Raw genomic sequence first — 26,338 nt, forward strand, 5'->3', positions numbered from 1 at the left:
ACCAGCCTGGATGCACCCGAGGGCAGGGGCCCTGTCATCTCAGTCTTAGCCACTCTCTGTAGTGCTCTAATCCCCAGAGTGCTTTGAAAAGTTTTGCTTCCATCATTTAAACTGGATTTGACCTTTGATGCCTGGGTTCACTTGGCCCCCTGCCCCAGAATTTCCTGCTGGGCCCTGGGTGGTCTCACCTTTGCCCATCACCCGTGTAAACTGACTGGGGATGTCTCCATCAGCGACGGGAGCCGGGGCTGGCTCACTGCCATCAGTGGGAGCTGGAGCTGGTGGAGGGGGGTAGCCCTCTGCAGCTGGAGGGTCCTTGGCCTCACTGCCGTTGTCTGTGCCAGGGTGAGCCAGGGGAGGCTCCGCACCTGGCAGCGGTGGCTCCCCCCGGCCCCCGTCCTTGGCAGTAGAGGTGGTGGCGGTGGCGGCAGCCACAGTGGCCTGAAGGACACTGTAGGCCTTGATGGGGGTGATGATGATCTGCTGCAGCTCCTGCAGAGCGTTTCGCAGATTCCCGCCTTCCAGCACATCCTGAGCGGGGAAGACACAGCCTGGGTCACATGCCAACCCCCAGAGCTACGTAGAATGACTATACATGTGGGGTCAAACAGTCCTTGCAGAGAGCTGGTGGGACCCTGGGTTCCAGCACACAGAGAAGGCAGGTAAGGGCACTGCCAGAGCATACACACACACACATGCACAAACACACACATTTGTACATACACAGTCCCTGTTCCCCCCTCAAGGTAGAGTCCCACGGAGCTTAGAAGGTGGGGCCTCAGGGTCCCACCGAGGATGGAACCAGATTCAGACCCAGAGATCTGGACTAAGACACTGAAGGGGGCAAAAACCAGAAGGTAAGTGGCAGGGAAAGGGAAAAAGGGATGCAAATCAAGGCAGATGTGTAAGGAGAGTGAGCGGATAAGAAACAACCAACTGGAAAGAGAGATCATGCACACAGGGGAGACACTCTGCTCTATCAGAAAGAGCTGTCAGAGATGGAAAAGTGAAATGGAAGAGAGGGGCTGAGTCAACAAACAAGATTCTGGAGACACAGGCCAGGACAGACAGGGAGGAGAGCCTCTTAGCTTAGCCACAGCAAGTGAACCCTGTGATCCGACCTGCACTTGGTCCTTGGACCCTGGTTCCCTAGGGCTGCGGAGGTCCCGAGGTGGGGGCCACATAGGCAACAAGGCTGACCCAGAGACTTCAGCCACTAGCACCACTGGGTAGCCAGTTGGCCTTGGATGGGGATAGCAGGTCCTCACCTTCTCCAGGGATTTGAGGACACTCTGCCTCTCGCGCAGCTTCTGGATGCTCAGGGCTATCTTGTGGCGGGCACCTTTGGTGACATTCTGCGGTAGGACAGAAGGGGAGAGGAAGCTGGAAATGGGAGGCTGAGGTACTCAAGGTGCCCCAACGAGGCCCAAAGAGACAGAGGAGGCTTGGGCTGCAAGGGTAATGTCAAAATGGTACTGCCCCCAACCCCGCCCTGATGGTCCCCTCGGCTTTACCTGAGACTCCAAGTGCTGCTCAGTCAGTGTCATCATCTCCTCATAGCTCATCTGTGAGAAGAGGGCCGCGTACTTGTGCAAGCGGAGGCTCTTAAGCCACGAGGGCACATCTGTGGAAAAGAAGGGAGGGCCTAAGATCAGGAATCTGGCCCTGGTGACAGATGTGGGGAAGGACCAGGCATAAATCATAGGCAGCCTTAAAAGCTGTAGAAAATTGGAAGGAGGTAGGGAGAAGCCAAGGGTCCATAAGCTACCTTCTTCTGTCCAGCCAGACCCTTCCAGGTGGCCTTCCCTGGTCAGAACACCCGATCCTCCTGAGTTGCTGGGTTGGATGTGTACTAGGATGACCTCTGATGTCTTTAAAAGTATTCCTGGAACCTCTATTCCATCAGTTACCTCTGTGTCCTGGCTTTCTTGTCAGACTGGTGTGCCTGAGGGCAGGGGCTTTTCCCCCATCAGACTGGGACCTGTGGGGGTCCCTCTGCCCAGTCTTAAGCCCTAAGGGCAGGGCCTGTCCACTCTCCTCAGACCTGTCCCCTTCTCGGGGATGGAGTGGGGGAGAGGAAGAATTGGGTGGGGAGGGACAGGACAGGTGGGGTGGCAGCTACAAGCTCTCTTCTGTCCTTGTAAGTTCTGCGGAAGCCTCTTGAGGAGGGTCCTAGTGTTACTCTCCCACATTGTACCTTTCATGCCACTGCCGTCCTCCTGAAAAGTGTTCCGGCTGGAGCCCTGCTCCTCCGTCTGCTCGCTGCCAGAGGAGGCCACGCTGCTCTGGGGCGAGAGGGGTGCGTGGTCGGGCGTGGTGAAAGCAGCCCGGGCCCCAAGCTCCTCTGGACTTGGCCACTCACCAGGGGCCTGGGGGCTCGTGGGGATGAGCGACATGGAGCGCTTCAGCGGGCTGGGGTGGATTTGGCAGGGGAGACCTGGCCGGAGGGGGAGAGAGGCAAGAGGTCAGGCTTGGGGATCTGACCACAGGAGACCGTGTCCCCCTGGTCAGTGCCATGGACGGCAGCTCAGCCCTGGAATTCAACAAGAGGAAGGGACCCTGAGGTCTGAGGGGAACCACCTACCAGGTACTGCTGGTTCCCTCACTCCTCCACCCCCAATCCATCAGCAAGCTCTCAGCCACTTCTCTGAACCGCTCCACTTCCTCTGCTACCACCCTGGGCCAAGTCACTGGCGTCCCTAGCTGGAATTACTGTCACAACCTGCTCACCGGTTTCTTGCCTTCATCCTTGCCCCCTACAGTCTATAATCAACTCACAACAGCCACACTGATCCTTCTTAAAAATGCAAATCTGACCCAGTCAGTCCCCGATTAAATCTTACCTGTAGCTTCCCTTCGCACTGAGAATAAAATTCAAACTCTTCCCCCGACACCTACAAGGCTCTGCAGGATCTGGGCCCTGCTCACCTCTGACTTCTCATCTCTCATGACTCACCCCTTTGGTTCAAGCCCTTCTAGCCTTTGCCGCACAGCCGCCCCAATTTGTTCCTGGAACACTCAGGCTTGTTCCAGCCTCAGGACTTCTGTGCTTGCCCGCTCTTCTTGTTCTCCTGATCTTAGCAGTTGGCTCCCCCAGGTCTCATCTCAAACAATCACCTCTTCTGAGGCTTTCCCTGAACCCTCAGTCAGCAGTAGCTGTCCCCCACCAACCCCCTATCATATCACTCTGCCTTATCTTTTTTTTTTTTTTTTTTTTTTTTTGCGGTACTCGGGCCTCTCACTGTTGTGGCCTCTCCCGTTGCGGAGCACAGGCTCCGGACGCGCAGGCTCCGCGGCATGTGGGATCCTCCCGGACCGCGGCACGAGCCCGTGTCTCCTGCATTGGCAGGCGGACTCTCAACCACTGCGCCACCAGGGAAGCCCCGCTGCCTTATCTTTCTTACAGCACCTATCACAGCTTGAGATGACCGTATCTAGTTATTTGTTCACTTGCTTATTAACTGTACGCCCCTCCTACAAGACCTGTGACAGCAGGGCCCTGTCCCGTCTTAAACTTCATTGTATCCTCAGTAATTACAATGGGGCCTCGACTAGAGGAGGTTCTTCACAACTACTTGCAAAGTAAGTGAATGAAGTACATAAATTGCTTCCTCAACGTCTCTGTTATTGGGCTTCACCACCTCCCAAAGATTTTTCCTACACTGAGCCCAAATCAGAGTGAATCCAGGCCCTCATCCACAGGATGTTTCACACCCTCCATCCATCCCATTCCTGAGGTAAGAAAAAGGATCCAACTTGATTTTTAACCATTCTAAGGACAGGGCAGGTTCCCATGAGCTTCCAGACCTTTACAAGTGCTATTCCCTCCCCCTAGCTCACCGCTCGTCCACCCTTATCTGCCAGCCACTTCAGCCTTCACTCCTGGCTCAAGTGTTCCCTCTTCTGTGACTCCTTCCTCTGTGTTCCCTGGGCCCCTGTGCTACCTCAAGTCCAGCACTTACTGCCCCCTTCACTAGCCTGCCTCACACTGGACTCTGGGCTTCTGTAGGATGGCTGCAAGCCTGCCCAATCATTTCTGTACCTCCAGGTCAGGGCAAGATACACAGGAACTTTCAAAGTTTCATTAAGTCCAAAAGGAGGGCACCGACCATCCTAAGGGTGCTAAGGGGGCCTCTGAGCTTGACACAGGAAATCTAGAAGTATCTCAAGTCAAAAAAAGAAAAGGAAACAAAGCCAAAAAGCCTCACCCTGGGTAGGTGAGAACATCAAGGCCTGGGGAACTGAAGTCCTTTGTCCCAGTTCCCACAAAGAGTTGGGAGGCAGAGACAGAAGAACCCCAGCCTCGTTTCTGATGGAAAGGCTGGGATTCCTGCCAGTGCTACACTGACACCCAGCCTCAGAAGGACAACCAGCCTGGTACAGGTCCCCAAAGCACCTTCCCTCATCTGTGACAGTTATCTATGATCCTAGCCAGGAAGTCACCTGAGGGAGAGGGCAGTGCATTGATCCCACCCACTAAGGCTAGCCTCCTCCCCCTATCTGTGGCTTCTGGGGTTCTCTGCAAGGGGCTCCTCCAAGCCTCTGGACTCCTAGAAGATGTCACCCTCTGGGTCCTGGGGGGGGCTGGGTAACCCTTAACACAGGCCTTTTTTTTTTTTTGCCTGTCTTGGTGTTCCTGGCTTCCTCCTTCCTCCCTTCTCAACCAAGAAGCGGGAAGGCGAGGCTGAGAGGGCTGGAAATTATCCTGATTGGAACGATTGTGCAGTTCCTGAGGAGCCCTTTTTGGACCCACACTGGGGTGGAGGCTGGCCACAGCATGAGAACCATAAAAACAGGAATGCCGGCCAGACATCCAGGGCCTCACACTCTCCAAGAAGCCCTGGCCTGTCCTTGGCAGCACCCCAAACCCACCCTGCCTGCCCTTACAGGCCAATCCTTGCTCCCCACTCAAAAATAGTTTAATGGCTTCCTGTTTCCTGCAACTGCTTGAAATTGAAATTGAAAAGCTTCATCCTAGCCTTCAAGGCCCCCTCTGAATGTGGCCCTAACATACTGAGATCTGAGAGTCAAGACAGACCTGCGTTCAAATTCTGGCTCTGCCATCTATTAACTTCATGATCCTGAGCAAGTCACTTCATCTTCCCCCTCTGTCTCCACTTCCATGTGAAGTCTCTGGCACAGGGTAAACATGAATATTTGCTACTGCTATTACTCATTTAAATCCTCGCACTTCTCCATCCTAGCCAGACATGCCTGCATACTGTCCCCTCCAATCTGACACCCCTATACCTTCAATTCATGCTGTGCCCTGTACCTGGAATGCCCATTTCCTCTTCTGGTTCAAATCCCCTATTTAACATTGTTCCAGCTTGGTCCTCTAAAGCTGCTGTCCCCATCGTGGGGAGGAAGGACTGTATGGGCACCCTGCATGGGTGACCCCTCCCCTTGATAAGCATCTTCGGGAGGGTCACTTTTAGGTGGGGGCAGTGTAGCACAGTAACAAAGAATATAAGCTGAGGAGCCAGACTGCCTCGATTGAAATTCTGGCTACACCACCTTGGGCAAGTGACTCCTCTGTGCCTCAGCCAATGAATTTATAAGTATAAACTTCTCAGAACAGCTCTTGGCAAAGACTAAACGCTGAATATATTTTAGCTAGAATTATGATTATTAATATACCCTCCCAACATGGACCCAGAAACTGTCATGCTCTGAGACTAGAAAACAAGGTCCAAGACACCTTGGGTTGTTAGAGTTCCCAGAAGTACCCTTCTACCCCTCTATCTTCCCTGATTCTTGCCAGCATCTTGGAAGGAGGCAGGTGACCAGGATATCCATATTCAGCTGGGGAAGAAAGAGGCTCAGGGGTAACTGATATGTAACAGGTGCCACACAGCTGGGCAATGAAGACCCAGGGTTCACCCCACCCACTGGCACAGGTAACATTTCACTGCCACCCACTCCTGGCCTGCTTTAACCAGTGCCTGCAAAAAGGGGCCGGCCACCTTGAGGTTAAATTTGGAAACTTCTTGCTTTAAGTCAGGTCCTGTCACCTCATCAATCCTTGGAAACGCCATTCTCCCTTATACTGTTCAACTAATATTTCAAAAACTCACTGGAATACCAGCTCCTCCCGCTGACCCCAGCCTCTGCGGGTGCTTGCTAAGAGGCCACTTAGTTGAAGGATGGCACAGTGGTCAGATGCAAGCTCTGGTATCAGACTGCCTGGGTCTAAACCCTGGCCAGTTCCACCACTTGTTCTGTGACCTTGAATACAAGACTTCGGCTCTTTGAGTCTCAGTGCCTTCATCTGCAGAATGGGGCTAATAATATTGTTGTGAAGAGGATTAAACGAGATCATGCCTGAAAAGTGCCTATAAAAGAGTACCTAGCACAGTCAATGCTCAACAATGTTACCTACTATTACTAATGCCTTGCAGCATGAGTTACACCTAATATGAACAGGCTTACAAACATACATTTCTCAGAAATGAGTCTGTAGGCTGCAGCCAGATACAAAAATCCAGAATGTCTGGACTGGAAGGGACCTCAAATTATGATGGTCTATAACTGAAGTCAGGCAGTTATCATACATGCCCAAAGTGGGATGGTAGGGGCAGAGGCCGACTGGGACACATGTGCAGGGTCAGAAGGCGGTGACCAATATTCAACTCCATCTTACGGTTGCCACCAGGAATACAGGCCTTGAGTTGCCAGATCTTTTGACTTTTCAAGAGAAGCTGAAAATCCAGATTTTTAGGAGAAAATTCCCAATTCCTTACATCACCAAATTTATTTAAAAACATAACAAAACAAAAACCAAAGTTTTGTTGAGTTTGAGCTCAATAAAACATGCCTGCAGGTCAGAAATGGCTCTGGGAATGCCAGTTCACAACCTCTGCACTGTCTCATAAAGCTGAGGCCCAGAGAGGTTATGTGACTTGCCCAGGGACACAGAGCGAGTGAAGAGAGAGCCCGGTCCGACCCTTTTCAAGTAGGCATGGCCTCCCGGACTCCCACCTCCTCACCTGCGTTTGCGTTGCTCCCAATACTGTTGATGGCTGGCGGCACTGAGCTGGGTGGGTGGAAGGGCACGTGTCCATTTTCCCGGGGTGGCTTGTCCTGCCAGCCTGGTCCTGCCTCCCCAGGGCCCAGCTCTGCAGGGCCACCCCACTCATCCGAGCCCTGGCGTGAGTGGTAGGTGGGCTCAGGCCGGGTGCGGAAGCCGCTAGCTAGCCGCTCTTCCAAGTGACTCAGCCAGAGGGCCAGCGCATTGCGGTCCTCCAGAGTGGTGGCCGGGTGGATGAGGGCATAGGAGAGCAGCTGGCGGCTCTCCTCGATGAAGGCATTGCTCTCAATCGAGTAGGCCAGCACTTTCTGCAGCAGCCTCATGTACTCCGACTTGGCCTCTGTGTTGCCTGGCTGAAGCAGGGGTAGGTGGGACAGCAGGAGGGACACCACCTTCTCTTTGGACTCCTGCTGCCACTGGCTGACGATGGCTGCAGAGGGGACAAGAGGGAATGTCAGGGGAGCCAGGGTGGGGGACTCCCATAAAACCAGGAGAGGTGCCTATAGCCTGCTCCCTCAGCTCCAATCTCATTTCCCTTCTCCTTTCATGACTCCGACCTTGTCCCTCATACAGGTGATATCTAACACACTCAGCCTGCTTCCAGAGTAATTTTTTTTCTGGTTCCATCACTCCCACTCTCAGAAACCTGCTATGACTCCTAATAAGCCAAACTTGCTACTCTGGAATCTGAGCCCCTCCTGCTGCCCCCAGGCCTGCTCTTCTTGCTGTATCCCCACTCTTTATCTTCATGGCCTGTACCTGCTTTCCCCTGACTATCAAAACACCCTCTTTCCTGACTTGGAGGACAACGGAATACAGTGGTTAAGAGCTTGTGCTCAGGAATTCCCTGGCAGTCCAGTGGTTAGGACTCCACACTTCCACTGCAGGGGGCACAGGTTCAATCCCTGGTCTGGAAACTAAGATCCCACATGCCATATGGCTCGGCCAAACAAAACAAAACAACCTGGAATCAGATGGTCTGGACTCCCCAGCTCACTAGCTGGACCTCTGTCGCTTGAACCTCACAGAGCACTGATTTCCTCACCTGAAAAATTCTGGAGATAATTACAGTACCCGACTCACAGTGTCGCTCTGAGATTCAAGAAGCTAAGAAAGAATGGGAAGTGGCCTGGCATGCAGAACATAGCTAATAAATGCTTACTGTTGCTTTTTAAACTGGACTCAGCCTCTAGATTCTCCCCTTCCAATTCATCCCATACTCCCAGATGGAGTGATCTTCCTAAAGCACACTAGGATATCATGTTCCTGACCAGGAGCTTATGATGGCAACCAGCACCAATGGACTCAAGTTCAAGAGCTCCTAGCCCAACATCACCTTCATTTCCAGGGCACTCCCCCACCTCCTATTCCTCCAGATAAAAACTTGGTTTAGGATATCCCCATCCTCCCTGGGGCTCTCTCCATGCCATATTCATCCAAGCTTCCATACTCAGGCTGAGATTCAACGCTTTAGCCTGCAACAGTCTCCTTCCTCCTATCCAAATTCTACTTCTTTTAGGGATTGCCTACACCTGCCCTTCTCCAGGAAGCCTTCTGTGGCTACTCCACGCCCTGGTGAGCTGGTGATGTCTCCTTCCCATCCCATTGTCTGAGGGCCTGTCTGTCCTGTGAAGATGAGTGAGGCTTCCTCTCTCTACCCAGAAGTGAGCTCCCCAAGAATAAGGCCCCAAGCTAGCCACATAAAGGAGGCCTCGGTACTCCCTGGTGGTCCAGTGGGTAAAACTCCACGCTCCCAATGCAGGGGGCCCGGGTTCGATCCCTGGTCAGGGAACTAGATCCCACATGCATGCCGCAACTAAGGGCCTGGATGCTGCAACTAAAGGTTCTTCATGCCGCAACTAAGACCCAACACAGCATGAATGAATGAATGAATAAATAAATAAATATTTTTAAAAAAAAGGAGGTCTCAGGAAGGAACTGTTACAGGACTGACTGTCCTCCTTGAAAACCTTGTTACCACTTCCATGACTAGCTCAATGGAGTGGAGGATGGCAGGTAATGCTGATGGGGCAAGGGAAAGGAACAAAGTATACCAATACTTGAGAAAAGAGACAATGATCAAAGACTGGGACCAACCCTGCCCTCACTCTTGGGCAAATGAGCTCATATCTATAGCCACCGTAATGATTTTCAAACACCTAACAAGGAAGTTCTGAGAGTTGAGTTACTGGGATATTGGTGAGGTCCTGGAAAGGGACAAAGGAGCTGGTTCTAACCGAACAGAGCTAGGACCCCAGAGGGGTGGGTGATGAAAAAGAACAGGCAGTGATGTGGCTTATGTCCCTCCTCTCCTACTTACTGATGTAAATGTGATCACTTCACTGAGCTCTACTTTCTCTATCCGTAAAGTGGGGCTCACAATCATTCCTACCTGGCATGGTTGCTATGAATTGAGACCAAAGCACAAAGGAAGGCACAAAGTAAGTCCTCAGTAAACATCAGCTGTCATTTCTAACACCATGGTTATTATATCTTACAGGGGCTCCTTCCTTTTGAATACCCACAGAGATTCTCAAGGCATAAGCCAACTCCCGGACAAGGAAACAGAGAGGCTGGGAATGGGCATGTATAGAAGGAGGGCCTCAGAATTCTAGCCATCTGGATTTCAAGTGAGCCCTGATCTGGATCCCTCTGTCTCTGATGGTGTCTCAACCCAATTTCCAAGGACCTCTGGTCTCCTTTGGCCACACTACAGACCAGACACCTGGCCACTGGAAGCCTTGCATAAAAACCTGAGAAATACCTTTTTCACGCATTTCTTTCCCTTAATGACCTGTCTGGAAATTTATGGCTTGGGAATTCACATAACTAATTCTTACATTTGTAGCTCTAAGAAAATGAAACACATACACCTCTCAACTCCTGGCCATATAAATGCACATTTTCTTGCCTGGGCCTCTCTGACCCAAGCTTCCTAGAGAGCCCCTGTTAAAGTGTTCAAGGGTTCATCCATTTATTCAGAGCCATGTTATGCCCACAGTACTGGCCAAAACAGAACGAAGAGTAATACTACACAATAATAGTAATAATGGATATTTACTGACCATTTACTCTGAGCCAGACACATGCTAAGAACATGACCGTCTTTCATCCTCACCTCAACTCTTGCTTTAGCACGCCCATCTTGTAGATGAGAAAATACATTTGGGAAGGTGATGTCCAAGGTGACAGAGCCAAGATCTGAACCCAGGTCCCTCTGCCTCGAAAACTGGGAGGAACTTTTACCCACAACCCTCTACTATCTCTCCAATGCCGCCTATCTTCTTCTTCCCCCTGTCCCTGGCTTTCAAGATCCCTTTCAGGACCTGCCACACAAGGCTAGGAAACCTCATCCCCTCCATCCATCTTCTCCTGAACTAGCTCCCCATGACCATGAAGCTATCTCTTAGGTCAGCTCCACATCTAAAGATCTTTCCAAGGTGGGATAAGCCTTCCTGACTTCAGGGAGTCTTCACCTTTTGAGTTCTCCCACCTCCATCTGGCACTGGATCACATGGGAAGGACCTCCCTGGTACTCCATTTTCCTGACTTAGTCCCTGAGTTTTTAGTTTTTGATGAGAAGGAAGAAGAAATATAGTGACTGAAGATTAGGGACAGAAAGTTAAGGACTTGCATCCCAGGTGTGGTATAGTTGCCTGGGCAATATGCCTCCTCCTCTGTAAAAGAGGGATTACAGGGCTGCTGAGAGGATTTAGGGAGACAATGAATATAAAGCACCTGACAGAGTCTGCCCATAGTAAGCACTCAGTATGTGACTCAATGATTGGTGTTTTTCTCCCTTCTCCTCCAGCAGAGCTGGCCTACCCCTTTAGCCCTACCCTGATGCTCTCAATCGCTGTTGTTCAGGCCTTGCAGGGTAGCCAGAGGCATCTGGGACAGAGAGAAGCCTTGTCTAGTCCCTCCCCCACCCCAGAGTACTGCCAGGGCTAAGGGACACAGCTTCTCCTCTGGTACTGCCAGGGGACATGACAGAAGAGCCCCAAGGGTTGGGCTCAATGAAGGACCTTGTTCTACTGCAGTGAAAGGGGAGAGTGGTTTTGGAAGAATGGAGGCTGACCCTAGGGAAATGTGTGTTAATGTGTCTGTACAGCGGTGAACTGGGAAGGGTGGGCCTCCCATGACTGGAAAGCATCAGAGAGAACTGGAACTGGTCCAAGGAATCTGCACAGCCTCAGGCTCCTTGGGGTGAGCCCAGCAGGGGCTGCAGATGATGGGTAGGGATGGAACTTCTAGTTTCCTGCCCAGGGCAGAAAAGTCTGGCCCAGAGTTGAGGCACAGCAGAGGCCCAATGAATACCTGCACAGCTGAACCCTGATGGTCCCCTGGAAGGTAGTGGTGTCTTTGTGTGTATAATGTGCCCTGTCTAGGATCCCTTGACCTCAGGTCTCTCTGTCTCATGACCTAGCAGAGTATACTGAGTAAAGAGTACAAGTTCAACTGGCAAACTTGCCTGGATTCGAAATCTAGCTCTGCCTCTAAGACGTAGGTCAACATAACTGTGGGCCAGTCCTTTAAACCTCTCTGAGCCTTGGTTTCCTCTTCTGTACAATGGGGGTAGTTAAAAGCCCCTACATCACAGGGTTATTGTAAAGATTCAATGAGACAATCGTGCAAAGCACCTGATCTGTGTTAAGTGCTCCATGCATTTCAACTATTATTGTCATTGCTGATGGTTGAAGATCTAAAGCCTACGCTATTTCGGGGCTGGAGGGAGCAATTCACACAGGAGGGCACATCTGGTCTCCCCCTTCAGATTCCCCACAGGGGTGGGGAATTTCATGCAGTTATTTACCAAAAACAGACACGTCTCTGGTTCCTCTGAGCTAGAGGCACAACAAGCAATGATGAAATTCTGGAGGTGGGTGGATGGGGGAGGGGACTGGGGAATGCTGTGATGTCAATGACTGCTGCTCACCAAGCTGCAAACCTGGACTCCAGAGAGGATGAGGGAGACTGCATATGAGTGCTCTCCTTGGCCAGGTGACCAGAGCTAAGTAGGTCATGACCCTGGTTGCTGGCAAATCACAGGCGCCAAATATATCTTGGAGACTGCCGTAAGAGCAAATCCATTTTTACATGCTGGGCTGTTGTAACAATCGTGGCAGCCTGAGGCACCAGCCAGAGGGGATGCGTTTTGGCTCCAAACATGCCCCTCTATGCTTCATCCCATCTCACACAAACATAGGGGAGGGCAAGGGGGTTCACATTTTTGTTTGATGAACTGTGTTAGTAGAGCTTGAAAGGGGAGGGTGGAGGCATTAGAGTTGAGCTTGGGTGACTCACTCACCCACAGCCCCTTCTTGACCTCGGTTTCCCCACCCAGATTCGATGAGCCAGAGAGGGCAGGGCTTAAACCTGCTGGATAGGGGGACTCTGACTCAGAGGACAGGCGGAGGGAAGAAATGCAGGAAATGTGGCCCAGGAAGCTATAGGACCAGGGAGGGAAGGAGATTTCAGCTTCCCCGGCCCCACCCTTCTAGTCCAAGTCAGCATGGGAAGTGGGGTGGGTTGTAGGATTACTGTAATAGCTCCAAGTAGGCAGGGAAGACAGCACTGAGAGAAGGAACAGGGATAATGACAAGGGGAAACCTGGGGCTTCTCCTTCCCTGTTCCAGAGACCCTTGGGTGTTGCTTTTCTGTTCCCAGGTTTTATCTCAGACTCTGCTTCCATGAAACCAATGCTGGCTGCCCGGGATGGGGGACTTCCCTACACCCTCCTAGCTGCTTGAGAGGAAGGGACACAGCCCAGACCAGAGCCTCTTCCATGCCCCTCTTCTCTCCACTCCCAGTAGGTCATGTGACAGTACCTTCACCACCTTCCTGGGCCCACCCAGAATCAAGTGTCAGCATCAAAACTAGTAGTTCTCCACTAGATGCACACAAGGGCCAAGTAGGGAGCTTAAAAAACACCAAAATCTCTGGAGATAGGACCGAGGCCTCAGGTTCTTTTTATAAAGTGACTCTGACATGAAGCCAGCATTGGAACCCACTCACCGAGATTGAGCTCTCTGCATTCCCTGGCCCTTTCTGAGAAGGAGATGGGTGGGTTGGCAGCTCTGACCCAAACCTGAACCCAGGGTCTCCCTGGGAGAACTGAAGGAAGTAGCAGGGTTGGATGGGTGGGACATGGAGTATAAACCCAGAAAATGGCAGAGGATCTGCCTCACTGTTTGGCCCTCCAGGCCTGATGGGATCTGAAAAGCTGAAGAAGAGCTTCAGACCCTGTTATAGGCAACCCTTATACAGAATTGGTAGACCAAATAAACTGAAGATTTGGTTTGTGGGGTAAGTGTGCATCTTGGTGGGAAGGAGGGACAGGTTCGCTGAGGGGCCCACCCCATAAAATACTAAGGGCTACTGATGTACTTGGAGAGTATCTAGAACAATCCCCGTACTGTCTAGTGAATCCTCAGGCCCAAGAGGGATGGGGCTGGCCCACGTCACAAAAGGTGTTAGTGGCAGAGCTTGATCTAGAACTCCTGGGTGTCCTGATTCCTATTCTCATGTCCCATGACAAATGAATCATCAGTAGAGCATCATCTCTCAAACTGCCTGGTCAGCAAGAGAACTTGGGTACCCATTACCAGGCCTATCCTCTCAGGACTCTGATTGAGTGGGTCTGGGTTGGGGGCCCAGAAATCTGGATTTTAGGTCACATTCTCCCCCATCAGGTGATTCTGATGATGCAAATTTGGGAAACACAGTGGGATGGGAAAGCCGTAATGAACAGAGGATACAGAGCTCCTCCAAGGCCTCCAAAAGGATGCAGGCCTCCAAGCCCAGGAAGCAGCTCCTTCCTTCACAAATAAGGCAGGGCAGCTGCTCTACCTGAGGTTGGGAGGGAGACAGGAGACACAGTCTTGGAGTCCCAATGTCTATTAGGAAGAGGCCTTCAAGGCCCCACAGGATTTACCTCTGTGATCACTTCTCTCTCCAGTCATGCTCTGCTCTAATCCTGGCAGGCTTCCTGCTGACTCTGGAACACACCATGGCCCTCCCTCTCTTCCCTCATTTTAAGTTTTCCCTAACTCTCCATCCACCTAAGTACCAACTTGTTTTCCTCTCACCACCTGACATGGGGCTATGGCTAAAGACCTTGATTCATATATTCATTCACTAGTCAACTCATTCCACAGCAGTTCTCAAGGACAGGCATTAACCACAATATCTTAATGTAAACCGTCTGAGATGGGTCTCAGGCATAAAGTATACCATGGTATAAAGTGTACCATGTCTTTCAAGGGCAATGTGGTAACAACAAATATTTTAAACGTACATAACTTCAAACTAGCAGTCCCACAGAATTCTAGAAATTTATCCTAGAGATGCTTAAAGGGTACTCATTACAGCACTGCTTATAAGAGTAAGACCAAACATAACCATGCAGTAGAGCCTACTGATCAAGAGGAAGAAATTTAAAGTCAAATTCCAGCTCCACCTCTGACCAGTTGTACAACCCAGGGCAAGCCACTAATCTCTGCAGACCTCAGTCTTGTTTGTAAATGGGGGAGTTAAAAGACCTTCCTTACAGAGCTGTTGTGAGGGTTACGAGTAATAAAGGTAGTAAAGTACTGCTTGATACACAGGTCAGGCTCTGTTACCTTACTATTCTTACAATCAAGCAGTCATTAACAACAATGAGGTATACACGTATGTGCTGAATATGGAATGATCTTCAAGTAATACTGTTAAGTGAAAAAAGCAAATTGGTTAATATGTGCAATGTTCTTTGTGCTAAAACAATCAAAACAATGAAAAAGCTGAAGGGAGAACTTGTATGTGCTCATACATGCACAGAATATCTCATAAAACATACACAAATTGGGAACGTGGAAGTCTGGAAGGGGACCTCACTTTTTACCTTTCATATGGTTTGATTTTACCACAAATTTTGAAAACAAAAGCAAAAACTAAAAATGCTCTAATAAATAAATAGCAGTAAGCACGGGTGTGATTCTGATATACAGCCAGGATTGGCACCCAGTGCTCACCCAACTCCCTGCTCAGGATGGGGTGGTGGAGATGTGTGACCAAGCTTCTTAAGACACTGGCCTGCCCCAAAGGAGCCCCCACTCTAGGGGCAGAGCCATACCACAACCTCAGAATGCTTGCCCTGGTGCTAGAGCAGAGGGGAACCCTCCCTGGTGGGGAGGATGGGAGGGCTGTGAAATAGCTGAGGTCTGGGCTTGCTGGAGCCAAGCTGGGTTCCTGCTGCCCACTGTCTGCAAGACAGGGACTTAAGCTGATGATTCCTGGCCTGAGGAACTGTCTTCCCCTACAGCCATGGTGCTTCTGTGAATTGTACATAAAAACTCAGAAAAATGAAGGTGACTGCTGCTAAGACGGGTAGGCCTGAGAAGAGGAAGGAAGCAGCTCTGGGGGTCCCCAAATCCCAATCCTAGCAGCCCATGCTGATTTACTCACCTATAAAATGGAGACAACAACATTACCTATCTCGTGAAGTTGTTGCGTGGACTAAATGAGTTACTGACAATAAAAATAACAGTTAACATTTATTGAGTGTTTAGTACATGCCAGGCACTGTTCTCAGAGGGATCGTAACTAACCTAGAAGCACAGTTATCATCTTGATTTTAAAGAAGAGGAAACCAAGGCTCAGAAAGGTGAGGTTACTTGATTATACAGCAAGTGACACAACTGGGATTTAAACCTCGACAGTCTGACTCTAGAGCCACCAAAGAACACTGTTTTCAAAGTTACTATACAAGTAAAACCAGTACTTGGCTTGTTGTAGGGACTCAATATGAACCGTTATCCTGAGGAAGAACATGGGAAAAGTTTGGACACATGCTACATGGGGTCCTGGGGTCCCCTCCCCAGCTAGCTTTCAGGTGCACATACTCCCCCTCTTCTTTGGCCTCCATCACTCCCACCCGTCACCTAGGTCAACACCTCTCCATCCAGCCTTGTGGAGGCCCAGAAGGCCAGAATGGCTTCAGCAGTGCCCCTTGAGATGGTTCTCTGGACTGACTCCTAGCTAGACCTGGGGCCTGAGGGAGAGGTTCTAGCAAAGCCTAGCTCACCCATCCCAATGTCAACTTCGTGGGACAAAGAGCACTTCTCTACTGAGTGTTCAGGAAACTGATATGGACTATATCTAAATTCAAAACTCTCTTGAAGCTGTTTATGCCTTAGGTGCAACCTACCTTTGAGGGGGTAAAGAATAGTATAAGATGACATGTGAATTTTGGAAGAGTTCTAAAATTTCCTCCTAGCTCTGACGTCCTGTAGCTTGAGAAATGAACTAATGCTCACCTTCCGTCCCCCTTTCATAGGTAATGACTTTAGTCTGTTCCTTTTGGCTGCCCAGACCAGCCACCCTACATGATCCTTCCTCTGTTATGGGTAGTTTCTAGTTTGCACTGCACTCCCCCAGGAGTCCCCCATTCCATGTCTGAGGATTTCTGGCAACTAAGCCTCAGAAGAGCCATGATGATGACCTGGGAGGTCAGGGACTTCTCACCTACCAACAAGCCTAGAACCCACATTTCTTAGTGCCATTGCTGGGTAGGCCTCCTCAGACACCTGATATCTGTTCCCGTTCCAGGTCTCCCTCCTGCTGTGTGCCCATCGCTGGAGACTCACCAGCACTGTTGGCCTCCGACTCCAGCAGGTGAATGTCATTGCAGTCCGCCAGTGAGTGCTCCAGGCAGAGCTGTAGGAAGCGGGCCTGGGTGCGGGTGACCCGCTTCAGAAGTGACAGCAGGGCCACTGTCTGTTCACACTCATTCCAGCCCTTGAACCAGCCAGCGAGGATGCCCACCTGGTCTCGGAACATCATGGTGCCAGGCCTGGGGCCAGGGTGGGGGGGACGGCGGTGGCAAGGGCCAGCGCCGTCACATGGTCTCGGCTGCGGGCTCCTGTTACCTCTCCCCTGAGGGCCAGGGCTTGAGGATGTTCCCTGGCGTGGTGGCAATGGGTGGTGCAGGGAGGAGGACACCTGCTCACATCGGGGGAGGTCTTGGTCTAGCCACTCCTCTCCAGGCTCCTAGAAAAGGAAGCAAGGTCGTCAGAGAGAATGAAGGGGCTGGAACTGGCCTGGTGAGTGTGGGCTGAAGGGGTAAGGAGGCCTCATGCCTTCCTCTTTCAAGGTACCTACCCTGCTGAGCTCCTGGGAGAAAGATGAAGCTAACCAGATACTAAACCAACTCTCCCTCCAATCTCCAGATCCAGAGAAAAGGCTTGATTGGGACTCAGAGACTCAGACAAAGAAGATGCTGCCCCTCAGGTCTGGCTGTCACAGGGCCAAAGGAAGTGGATTTAAAGCAGAGAGTAAGTTGGCAAGATATTCTAGATGGGAAATAGGAGACAATGCACACTGTGGCAAAATATCTGAATTAATGGAGACCTGGCCCCAGGTGACATGACTAAGCAGACATGTGATGCTAAGCACATGCCCTTTCCTTGCTGGTCTCTGGTCACCTCCTTCAGGGGGGCTGGGCAGAGTGACTGCTCGCCTGCTAAAAGGACCCTATGGACTCTTTGTATTATTTCAAGCTAAGACCCACAAGGCTAGGATATAGGTGGGTGGTGACCCTGGTGGAGATCTCAGGTATGTGGATAGCTAACTGATCAGTAACTGGGTGCCTAAGGGTAGGGGCAGAGGTCCTTTTCAAAGATCTCCAACATGCTGGGGGGATCTCATCTGTTCCAACTCAGCTCTCCCACTCTGATCTCTAAGATCCCACCTATCCCTGTTCTGAAGTGAATCTCTCCCTTCTTCTTCATTCCCTTGAAGGTTACTCCTGACCCAGGTCCTCTGGGTTGGGATGTCCCCTTGGCTCCCAGACATGGCAGCTTGTCACTCAGACTCCTAAGAGCCAAGAGGATACCAACCTGAGAAGGCGACACATCAGATGTTAAAAACTCCCAAGCAAGAAAGTGTCCAAATTCCTTTTGCAGGCAGGAACTACACAGGAGCTGTGTCAACTGGGCAGACAACAGGCCTATTCTTCAGCTGACTGGTTTCTGGACACTACTCTTAAGGCTTTTTCTAAGTGTCTCCTGCTCCAGGTCTCCACTCACATTTCCCCTCTGCCTCTCTTGCAACCAGTGCTCTTGGCTCCATCCCCAAACCATTTGGCTCCATCTCCCTCTGGCTGCCAAGAGGACTGAGAACTCCATACAAAGACCCATTGAACCTGCTGGGCTAGGTTTTAGGGAGCTATTGCCATCTCCCTGAATGTCTATGCTCCTGCTGAGGAGGGCTGTGAGGTACAACTGACAATGGCTGTGACTCACCTCAATAGATCCTCAGTGGGACAGTTGAACAGAGCAAACTGGTCTGGCTGTCAATCCCTTTGGATATAAGAAACAAGAGAAAGTGTGTGACGGGGGGGGGGGGGGGGGGGGGGGGGGGGGGATGAAACCTTGCTCCCAGCTAAACAAGCCTCCCAGAAATCTTTTCAAAAGCAAATCAAATGTTGCCTCCCTGGCTTAAAATCCTCCAATGACTTCCTACTGTATTTAAATAAAATGCCTACAGGGCTCCCTGCAAGACTCTGGTGGCCCCTCCACCCTCCCTGTGTACCAAGCTCTTGTTCACTTGGACCTATCCATGGCTTCCCCCAGACCTATGCATGGCTGGCTTCTACTTGTCACTCAGGTCTCAGCTCAATGTCATTTCCTCGGAGAGATCTTCCCTGACCATCCAATCTAAGGAGTTTCTCTCTGTCACTCTATTAATGCTATTTCATTTATTCTATATAATTTGGCACCCTTAGATATCATCATATTTTTGTTTGTTGTTTCTCTCTTCCCAACAAATGCAAGCTATATAGTTGCGCAGTGCCCAGGACAGTGACTAGGACTTAGAAGGTGCTCAATATATATTTATTGAATGAATAAATGAAAGTGAGCATGGAAGCCACACTTGGGACTTCTACAGCCCCTGGGGAGAAGGTGATAGAAGGAATGGCCCAAAGGATGGTAAAGGGATTTGGAAACCTTGCCCTAAGGGAAAAATTTGAAGGCACTGGGGAAATTTCCCCTGGGGAAGAGAAGACTCAGGAAGAATGGCATAACTGACTTCAAATACCTGAAGGGGTAGCACACAGAAGAAGAATTAGATTTGTTTATTTACTCCAGAGGAGAAAAAGGGTAGATGGCTCTAAGTGAGAGGCAACATGAGATATGGGAAATGTTGAAAGTCAAGAAAATTCAGTTCTAGTCTTGCCCCAGCCACTCTGTCACTTTAATGTTTGAGCTAGTCTGCTTCCCTTCTCTAGAATGTGTGAGATAAGGAGCGAGACTGGATCAGACATGACAAATGTGTTTTACCTCACAGGCTAACTCCAATCGATTGGTAGTGGCTGCCCGGAACACTGCAGTGAGAAGGGTCCTGAAGAAATGAAGCAATGGCAATATCCATCACTGGAGAATGACTAATAAATTGGAGCACACCTCATATAAGGGGATGTTAGGTAGTAATTAAAAATATGCTTGATCTTGATAGCAGCATACAAACAATATATTTAGATCTAAGTATAGTGTTTGATCTTTAACTACCAAGATGGAGGGATGTCCATAAGTACATAGTAATATGTACAATCATGCCATTTTTGTAAAATGAAAAAAAAAAGAGCCATATACAAAAGCCCTTATATATCTCATATGTCAATGTCTATGTATGTATGTAGAAAAATGTGTATGCTGTTCATATTGGTTACCTTGGAGAGAAGGAGGAATTATTAACACTCTCTTTATATAACTTTGTACTATTTCACTAGTTGCAAATGAACATATATTACTTTTGTAATTTTTAAAGATAAATTTAATTTAAAAAAATTAAGGCTGCATTTTACTTTCTGGTTCAGTGAGAAAGAGTAATGTGATTGGTTATCAATGTTTGCCCTGGATACGGGATGGATGAGTGGTAGCTCATGTGCCTGAAAAAATCAGTTTCCCTTCCCAGCTCCAGCATTTTGTGGCTTTCAGTCCCAAGGAGACAGCAGCTGCCTCAACATAAGGAAGAATTTTAAAATAATGTATCTGTCCAAGAATGGAACTGGCTGCCATATGAGGAGGTAATAAGCTCCCTGGCTGCTGGAAGTGGTCAAGCAGAGGCTGGATGAATATCCCTTGGGAGTGGGAGGGATTCCTTCACTGGGTGGCAACTCATAAGATAGAAGGACATGTTACTATTTCAGAGGGAACAACTGTGATGGGAGGTTTGCTATGCCAACAGCGTTTACGGCAAAAAGATGACCAAATCCACAAACAGACCAAAGTTGTGCACGCTCTTTCCTATAAACACTTTTACTGGGTTGTTACTTTTCCCAAGCAACAGCACTGTGACCCCCAACAGCACTGTGCCCCCCAAATAAACTGCTGACTGAACATTAATCTAGTTTCTTCCCCTGAGCCAAATGCTAGAAGCAAAGCCTTGGGACACAGCAGGATCTCAAACATGATGCTTACAAGGCCAGTTTTGAATGGAGCAGGCTGGGTGAGCTGGAAAGCACACACCCTGTCTAAAGGGAGAAGTTACTATTTAGCTCTAATCAGCTGCTGCCATGTAGGAATTTGGGTCCAGTATTGTTAGATCTTAGATTATTACATACTTTTTTTAAAGAGGAGCCAGAAATCTGGATTTTTAAATAAAATCCCATTTTTAAATGTTGGAAAATAATTCATATTAAAAGAGCAACAATGAACCACTATACAGAACAAACAAAGCCTGGGGCCTGCAGTCCTTAGACCAGATAGACACAAACTGTGATAAGACCAAAAGTCCGATAACTATCCCTCTCGAGGGCCTAGAGAAGGTCCTACACGTTTAAGCCACCCCACTGCTCAGGAAACATGACTGGCAGAGAGGATCTAGTGCCCAAGTATGGCTTGGACAGTCCTCAGGAAACACTGGGGCTTTAGGTAACAAATAGTCATGTTTAAGAATATACTATTAGGGGAGGGACAAATTAGTAGGAGTTTGGGAGTAGCAGATACAAACTACTATATACAAAACAGATAAAACAACAAGGTCCTACTGTATAGCACAGGGAACTATATTATCTTGTAATAAACCCTAATGGAAAAGAATATGAAAAAGAATACACACACACACACACACACACACACACACACACACACACTTAACTGATTCACTTTGCTGTACACCAGAAATTAACACAACATTGTAAATCAACTATACATCAATAAAAATCATCCCTAAAGGAAGTGTTCCTATGTTTTGGACAGGAGAATGCTGCGTGTTTGGTCTGGATGGTGACTGGAGAGGAGAACTGGATGGCTTTCTTCCATCAAAAAGCCAGAGGCCCCCAGCTACCTCCTCTCCTGCGTGCTTGGCAACAGTGAGAAAGGAAGAACTGGCTTGGTGAGATTGGCCAGGGAAGAGGCATCAGCCCTGACTATTTGAAGACATCTTACTGTGGTAGCAAATTACTATGATACATTCTGGTGGATTTGTCTGCCAAACATCCATGCCCATCTTCTGGTACCAGGCCCCTAAATTCCCTTTGGAGAATTAACTGTCTTTCTTGGATCTAGGAGCATACATGGAGTAAAGCCTGGCCAAGGAAAGGCCTCCCTGGACTTTTGCTGGAAATATTGGGTAAAATAAGTTCTTGGTTAGGGTTGCTCAGATTATACAACATCTCCTGATATTCCTGGTTGCCACTTCTGCTACCTCACAGTGAGGGCCTGCCTCAGAATGAAGCCAATACAGATGAAAGCAGAGTCAAAAGAGGGGAGAAAAAGAGAGACCTGTTAACATCATTTGAAGACCTGTCTCCAGTTAGCCTGAAGCCCCCCATCCCACCTCCCCATCCCAGACTTTTCAGTTACAAGGTCCAATAAATTTATTTTGTGTTGAGGTCAGTTTGAGCTGGGTTTCTACCACTTAAAGTTTCAACTTTAAGCCTTGACTGCTCCCATACAAGAGAATTCACCACTGCTCTAGTCTCCATCCTTGTGTGACCAAAAATGACCCCCTGCCTTTGAGAAAAGACACTAGAGGGGAACCCCTATGGTAAAGTCTTTCAAATAGTCCAACAATATGGCTGCCATACTTGGTCTCTAAGAGACCAAGTAACCTTCTTGAGAAGCATCTTCTGACCCTAGAGGGTGGGAAATGGAGTCAAAAGTTGGCTAAGAGGTTCCAGGAAAAACTGTCCACTGGACTCTTTCTTTGGCCCCAGTGAAAAGCAGCCCACATACAGGAGGCGCCTCTGGAGGTCAGCTCTCCTCATCCACAAGCAGCACTGTGGAGTGAGACCTGGCTGAACCAGAGCTCTCCTACTGATACCAACTTGCTGTGCTGACCTTTGGCAAGTAACTCAGTTTCTTCCTCAGTGAAGCTTGTTGTAAGAATGAGATGAAAGAATATATATAAAAACACCTAGCATGATGCTTCAAATGTCTTCACATCATATATTATTGTATCATGTGCCAGGCCTTATGCTAATAGCTTTCCATGGATGAGCTCATCTGATCTCAAAAATTATAACTATATATATGTATATAATAGTATTCTCATTTTACAGATGAAGACACTGAGACACAGAGAAGGTCAAGTCACTTACCCAAGACTGCACACAGCTAAGCTGAGATTTTTAAGGCCAAGCAGTCTGCTTCTTCCTGCAAATAATGCTACAGTGTATTTATTTATATTTAATTATATAAACTTATAAATATATATATATTTATAAGTTTATACATATATATATATAAGTTTATATATTATATATTTATATATATTTATAAGTTCCCTTCCACTGCCTAGAAAGCTGGACCAAGCTGGACCAAAGCATACACCCTTTAACGCCAACGTCTCTGGACAAATAACGGGAGGGTCCTATTAGCCTTCCCACAGCATCCACATAGGCCTTGGAGGAGCTTGTTCATTTCATGAGTAAAGTAATAGGCTAGTTACCTAAGGTTAACTCACTATCCCAACTTGAGAAGAACAGGAGAATGTCAGAAGCCAAGGGACCCCAACTTCTCTCTTATGAAAACCAACCATTATTTTCAGAAACTCGTGAAATATGTATACAAAATATGTATATTACTGCCTCAGCCAAGAATGAGGCTCTTGTATGAATGGTCCTGGAGAAGGGAAGGAGAGGAGGGGAGAAGCCAGGCAGGGCCTCCTGGAAGATAACAGAGCCTGGGGAGCTCTGGGAAACCTGCATAATTTGGGGCAAATGATTTTACCTTGCAGTGTCTGTTTTTTCATCTGTAAAATGGGTTTAATACTAGTACCTACTCTCATAGTGTTGTGAGGCATAAATACCCTCACAGACTTGTTACCTAGTATCATCATCCTGGATTCCTCTTTCTCTAATCCCATCATTAACTCCTGTTTTCTCAACATGGAACATGTATATCTGTATCTCTCCATTTTTACTACCACCACCATATTCAAGTCATCATCCTTTCTCATCTGGACAAATGTATTGCCTCCTGCTTCCATTCTTGCCCCTGTTTTCCTTGCAGAAACCAGTGAATTTTCTTTACAAACAACCAAACAAGCAAACAAATCATGTCACTGTCTTGTTTTAAAAATCCTCTAATAGGGACTTCCCTGGTGGCGCAGTGGTTAAGAATCTGCCTGCCAATGCAGCGGACACGGGTTCGATCCCTAGTCCGGGAAGATCCCACATGCCGCGGAGCAACTAAGCCCGTGTGTCACAACTACTGAGTCTGCACTCTGGAGCCCACATGCCACAACTACTGAAGCCCGTGAGCCTAGAGCCTGTGCTCCGCAACAAGAGAAGCCACTGCAATGAGAAGCCCGCGCACCGCAACAAAGAGTAGCCCCCACTCGCCGCAACTAGAGAAAGCCTGCGCGCAGCAACAGACCCACCACAGCCAAAAAAAAAAAAAAAAAATCCTCTAATAGCTTCGCAATGCTCTTATGTGAAAATGTAAACTCCTTACCATAGCCCACAAGGCCCCACATGATCTGGCCTCTGTCAACCACTCCAAGCCCTTGCCCCTTCTGCTTCACTTATGCTTCAGCCACAACGAGCTCCTTGATGTTCCTTGAACACATCTCAGGGGTTTTGCACTGGCTGACCCCTCTACCCGAAATGTTCTTCCCCAGATCATCACATGGCTGGTTCCTTCTCATCAATCAGATCTGGGTTCATGTGTGCCCCAATCTTCCTCATCTCCCCAGTAGGAAGGAGTCTTTGGTCTGATATCGTCGTCAAAAAGTGTCTCTTCAAAGGCTGCAGCTCTTCCGGAAACACCTAGACTGTAAGATCCACGAGGGAAAGGAAGACTGTGGCTGTATTATTCACGGCTACATTTTCAATTCCTAGAATAGTACCTGGCACATAACAGACCCTCAGTAAGCATCTGTGAAAAATTTCCCCACCTTGCAGCAGTCCTTTCTCCACATGTAACTATGCTTAGATTAGAATGCCCAGCTCTTAGATCTTCCCACAACTGGTGCCTTCTCATCTTTCAGGTTATCAGGCTCAACTGTCACCTCCTCAAAGAGGCCAATTCTGACCATCCTGTGTACAGTGGCCAACCTCCCACCCCCTTCACACTGTTTTAATTCCTTCATAGCACATATCACTATCTGATTTCTTTTGTTTATATATCTTCCCTCCATCAGAATATAAGACCCAAGAGCTCTAAGACCTTGACTGTTTCATTCACTGCTGTATCTCCAGTACCTAGAAAAGTGCTTTCATAAATTGTTTAATTGCTGGAGACGTTTGAGACGTGCACACTCTACACTGCTGTTCTGTTACTTGCCCTCGACCAGACTCTATTCAACAAATTTACCCTAAAACAAACAAAACAAAACTCTACTCACAGTAATCTACTTAACCTTCTTCTAAAGTTCTGAGCCCTAGAAACCCAAAGCTGAGGTAAGGAACTGAACATGAGTACTCCTGGATTCCACTACCCCAAGGCTATAACCAAACCAGGCCAGTCATCTCATTCCTGTTTCTCCCAGTGAGATCCCAAAGGAAAGTCTGGTGGGGTGAGACCAGCCATAAACTCTCTGGATCCAAACGACCATAGAGAAGAGAATGATTGGGGCTGGGGAACAGTGAAGAGGGGGACTACCATCAACCCTCAGAAAGGTCATGGGATGGAATCACAGTCCTGTCTGGTTTAGCAAGCAAGAGAGTCTCTAAGACTGCCGCTCATGTCTCAAAGGATCTTCTGTCACCATTTCACACTTATTCAGAGAGGAAACTGTTTTCAAACTGGGGCTCTCAGGCAAGAGTTCTCTTTCCAGTGAGACTGCTAAGAAGGTAGGGTTTAAGCCTACAGTTGCTGAGGGTCATCTTTGCCATCACAAAGCAGAAACCAGTTGAGGATGAAGCTAAGTCAGTGGAGAAATGGGGAGAGATTACTAGGAATATTGAACTCCTGGATGCAGGTAGGTCTAGAGCCATCCTAGTTCTGGACTTTTCAGTGACATGAGCCAATTAATTCTCTTTATTTTTATTAAACCAGTTTGAGCTAACGTACTGTCACCTATATCTTAGAGTCTTGGTTGATATGAACTTTTTTTTTTTTTTGCTAAAACTGAGCACTTATATACAAGGCATTGTTCTAAATACTTTATACATATTAACTTATTTAATCCTTATAATAGTTCTATGAAGTAAGATATTATTACCTTCATTTTTCAACTCTGGAAACTAAGGACCAGAGAAGTTCAATAACTTGTCCTCGGTCACAAAACAGGGGGTAAGCAATGATGTGGGATGCAAATCCTGTCTGGCCCCAGAGTCTGCATACTTGATCACTACACTACAATGCCCCATTGCACCCAACCTTATCTGAACAGAAAATCCAACTCTCTGACCCCAGACACTATCATCCCGGGACGGACAGAGCCCAGAGACCTTCTATTTGTGCCACCTGTCCTCAATTTCATCCTTTGTAAAATGAGGATAATCACAGTTTACCTACCTCATAGAGTTCTTGTGAATATGAGATGAGACAATACATGTGAAGCACTTAAACAGTGACTGGCAGATAATAATTACTCAATAAACAGTGGTCATTAACATTATTACTCTGTGGGTCACTAAAGTGCAACTGGCAAATACAATGCAGATGGAAGAGATCTGTTTTCTTTCACCTCTGTCCTTTAGGTGAAGAGAAGAGATGCCATGGGTTAGAGATGAAGAGTCTTTCTTGTCTTTCACCCACTGCATAAGCTGCATCCTCTGCCTGGAAGACCACTCATCCTTGTCCTAACTCTTGTGGAATAGCACCCAGAACAAATACCACCTCTTCTATGAAGTCTCTGCAGATAGAGGGTGCCTTC

At 48.5% G+C, this 26,338-nt stretch overlaps 1 protein-coding gene across 7 annotated transcripts in view; it reads right to left on the reverse strand.

Moving 5' to 3' along the window:
• The window catches only part of SAMD4B (sterile alpha motif domain containing 4B), a 36,520-nt gene that overhangs the window by 6,266 nt on the left and 3,916 nt on the right, over nt 1-26,338 (reverse strand). Inside the window, exons 2-10 of one of the 7 annotated variants that reach the window (XM_032612337.1) lie at nt 23,971-24,289; nt 19,351-19,411; nt 18,313-18,369; nt 16,657-17,059; nt 6,990-7,460; nt 2,198-2,437; nt 1,515-1,624; nt 1,269-1,355; nt 189-531 (exon numbers count right to left, since the gene is read on the reverse strand). In XM_032612337.1, coding sequence (XP_032468228.1) covers nt 189-531; nt 1,269-1,355; nt 1,515-1,624; nt 2,198-2,437; nt 6,990-7,460; nt 16,657-16,852 — 1,447 coding nt within the window. In that variant the 5' untranslated portion in view covers nt 16,853-17,059; nt 18,313-18,369; nt 19,351-19,411; nt 23,971-24,289. Of the gene's footprint in view, nt 1-188; nt 532-1,268; nt 1,356-1,514; nt 1,625-2,197; nt 2,438-6,989; nt 7,461-16,656; nt 17,060-17,170; nt 17,306-18,312; nt 18,370-19,350; nt 19,412-22,613; nt 22,669-23,970; nt 24,290-26,338 lie in introns of those variants that run through there. The other 6 variants (XM_032612334.1, XM_032612335.1, XM_032612333.1 and 3 more) reach the window with 6 other exon arrangements.

The sequence above is a fragment of the Phocoena sinus genome, chromosome 19, assembly GCF_008692025.1.
Source record: "Phocoena sinus isolate mPhoSin1 chromosome 19, mPhoSin1.pri, whole genome shotgun sequence".
In the NCBI taxonomy this organism is placed as follows: Eukaryota; Metazoa; Chordata; class Mammalia; order Artiodactyla; family Phocoenidae; genus Phocoena; species Phocoena sinus.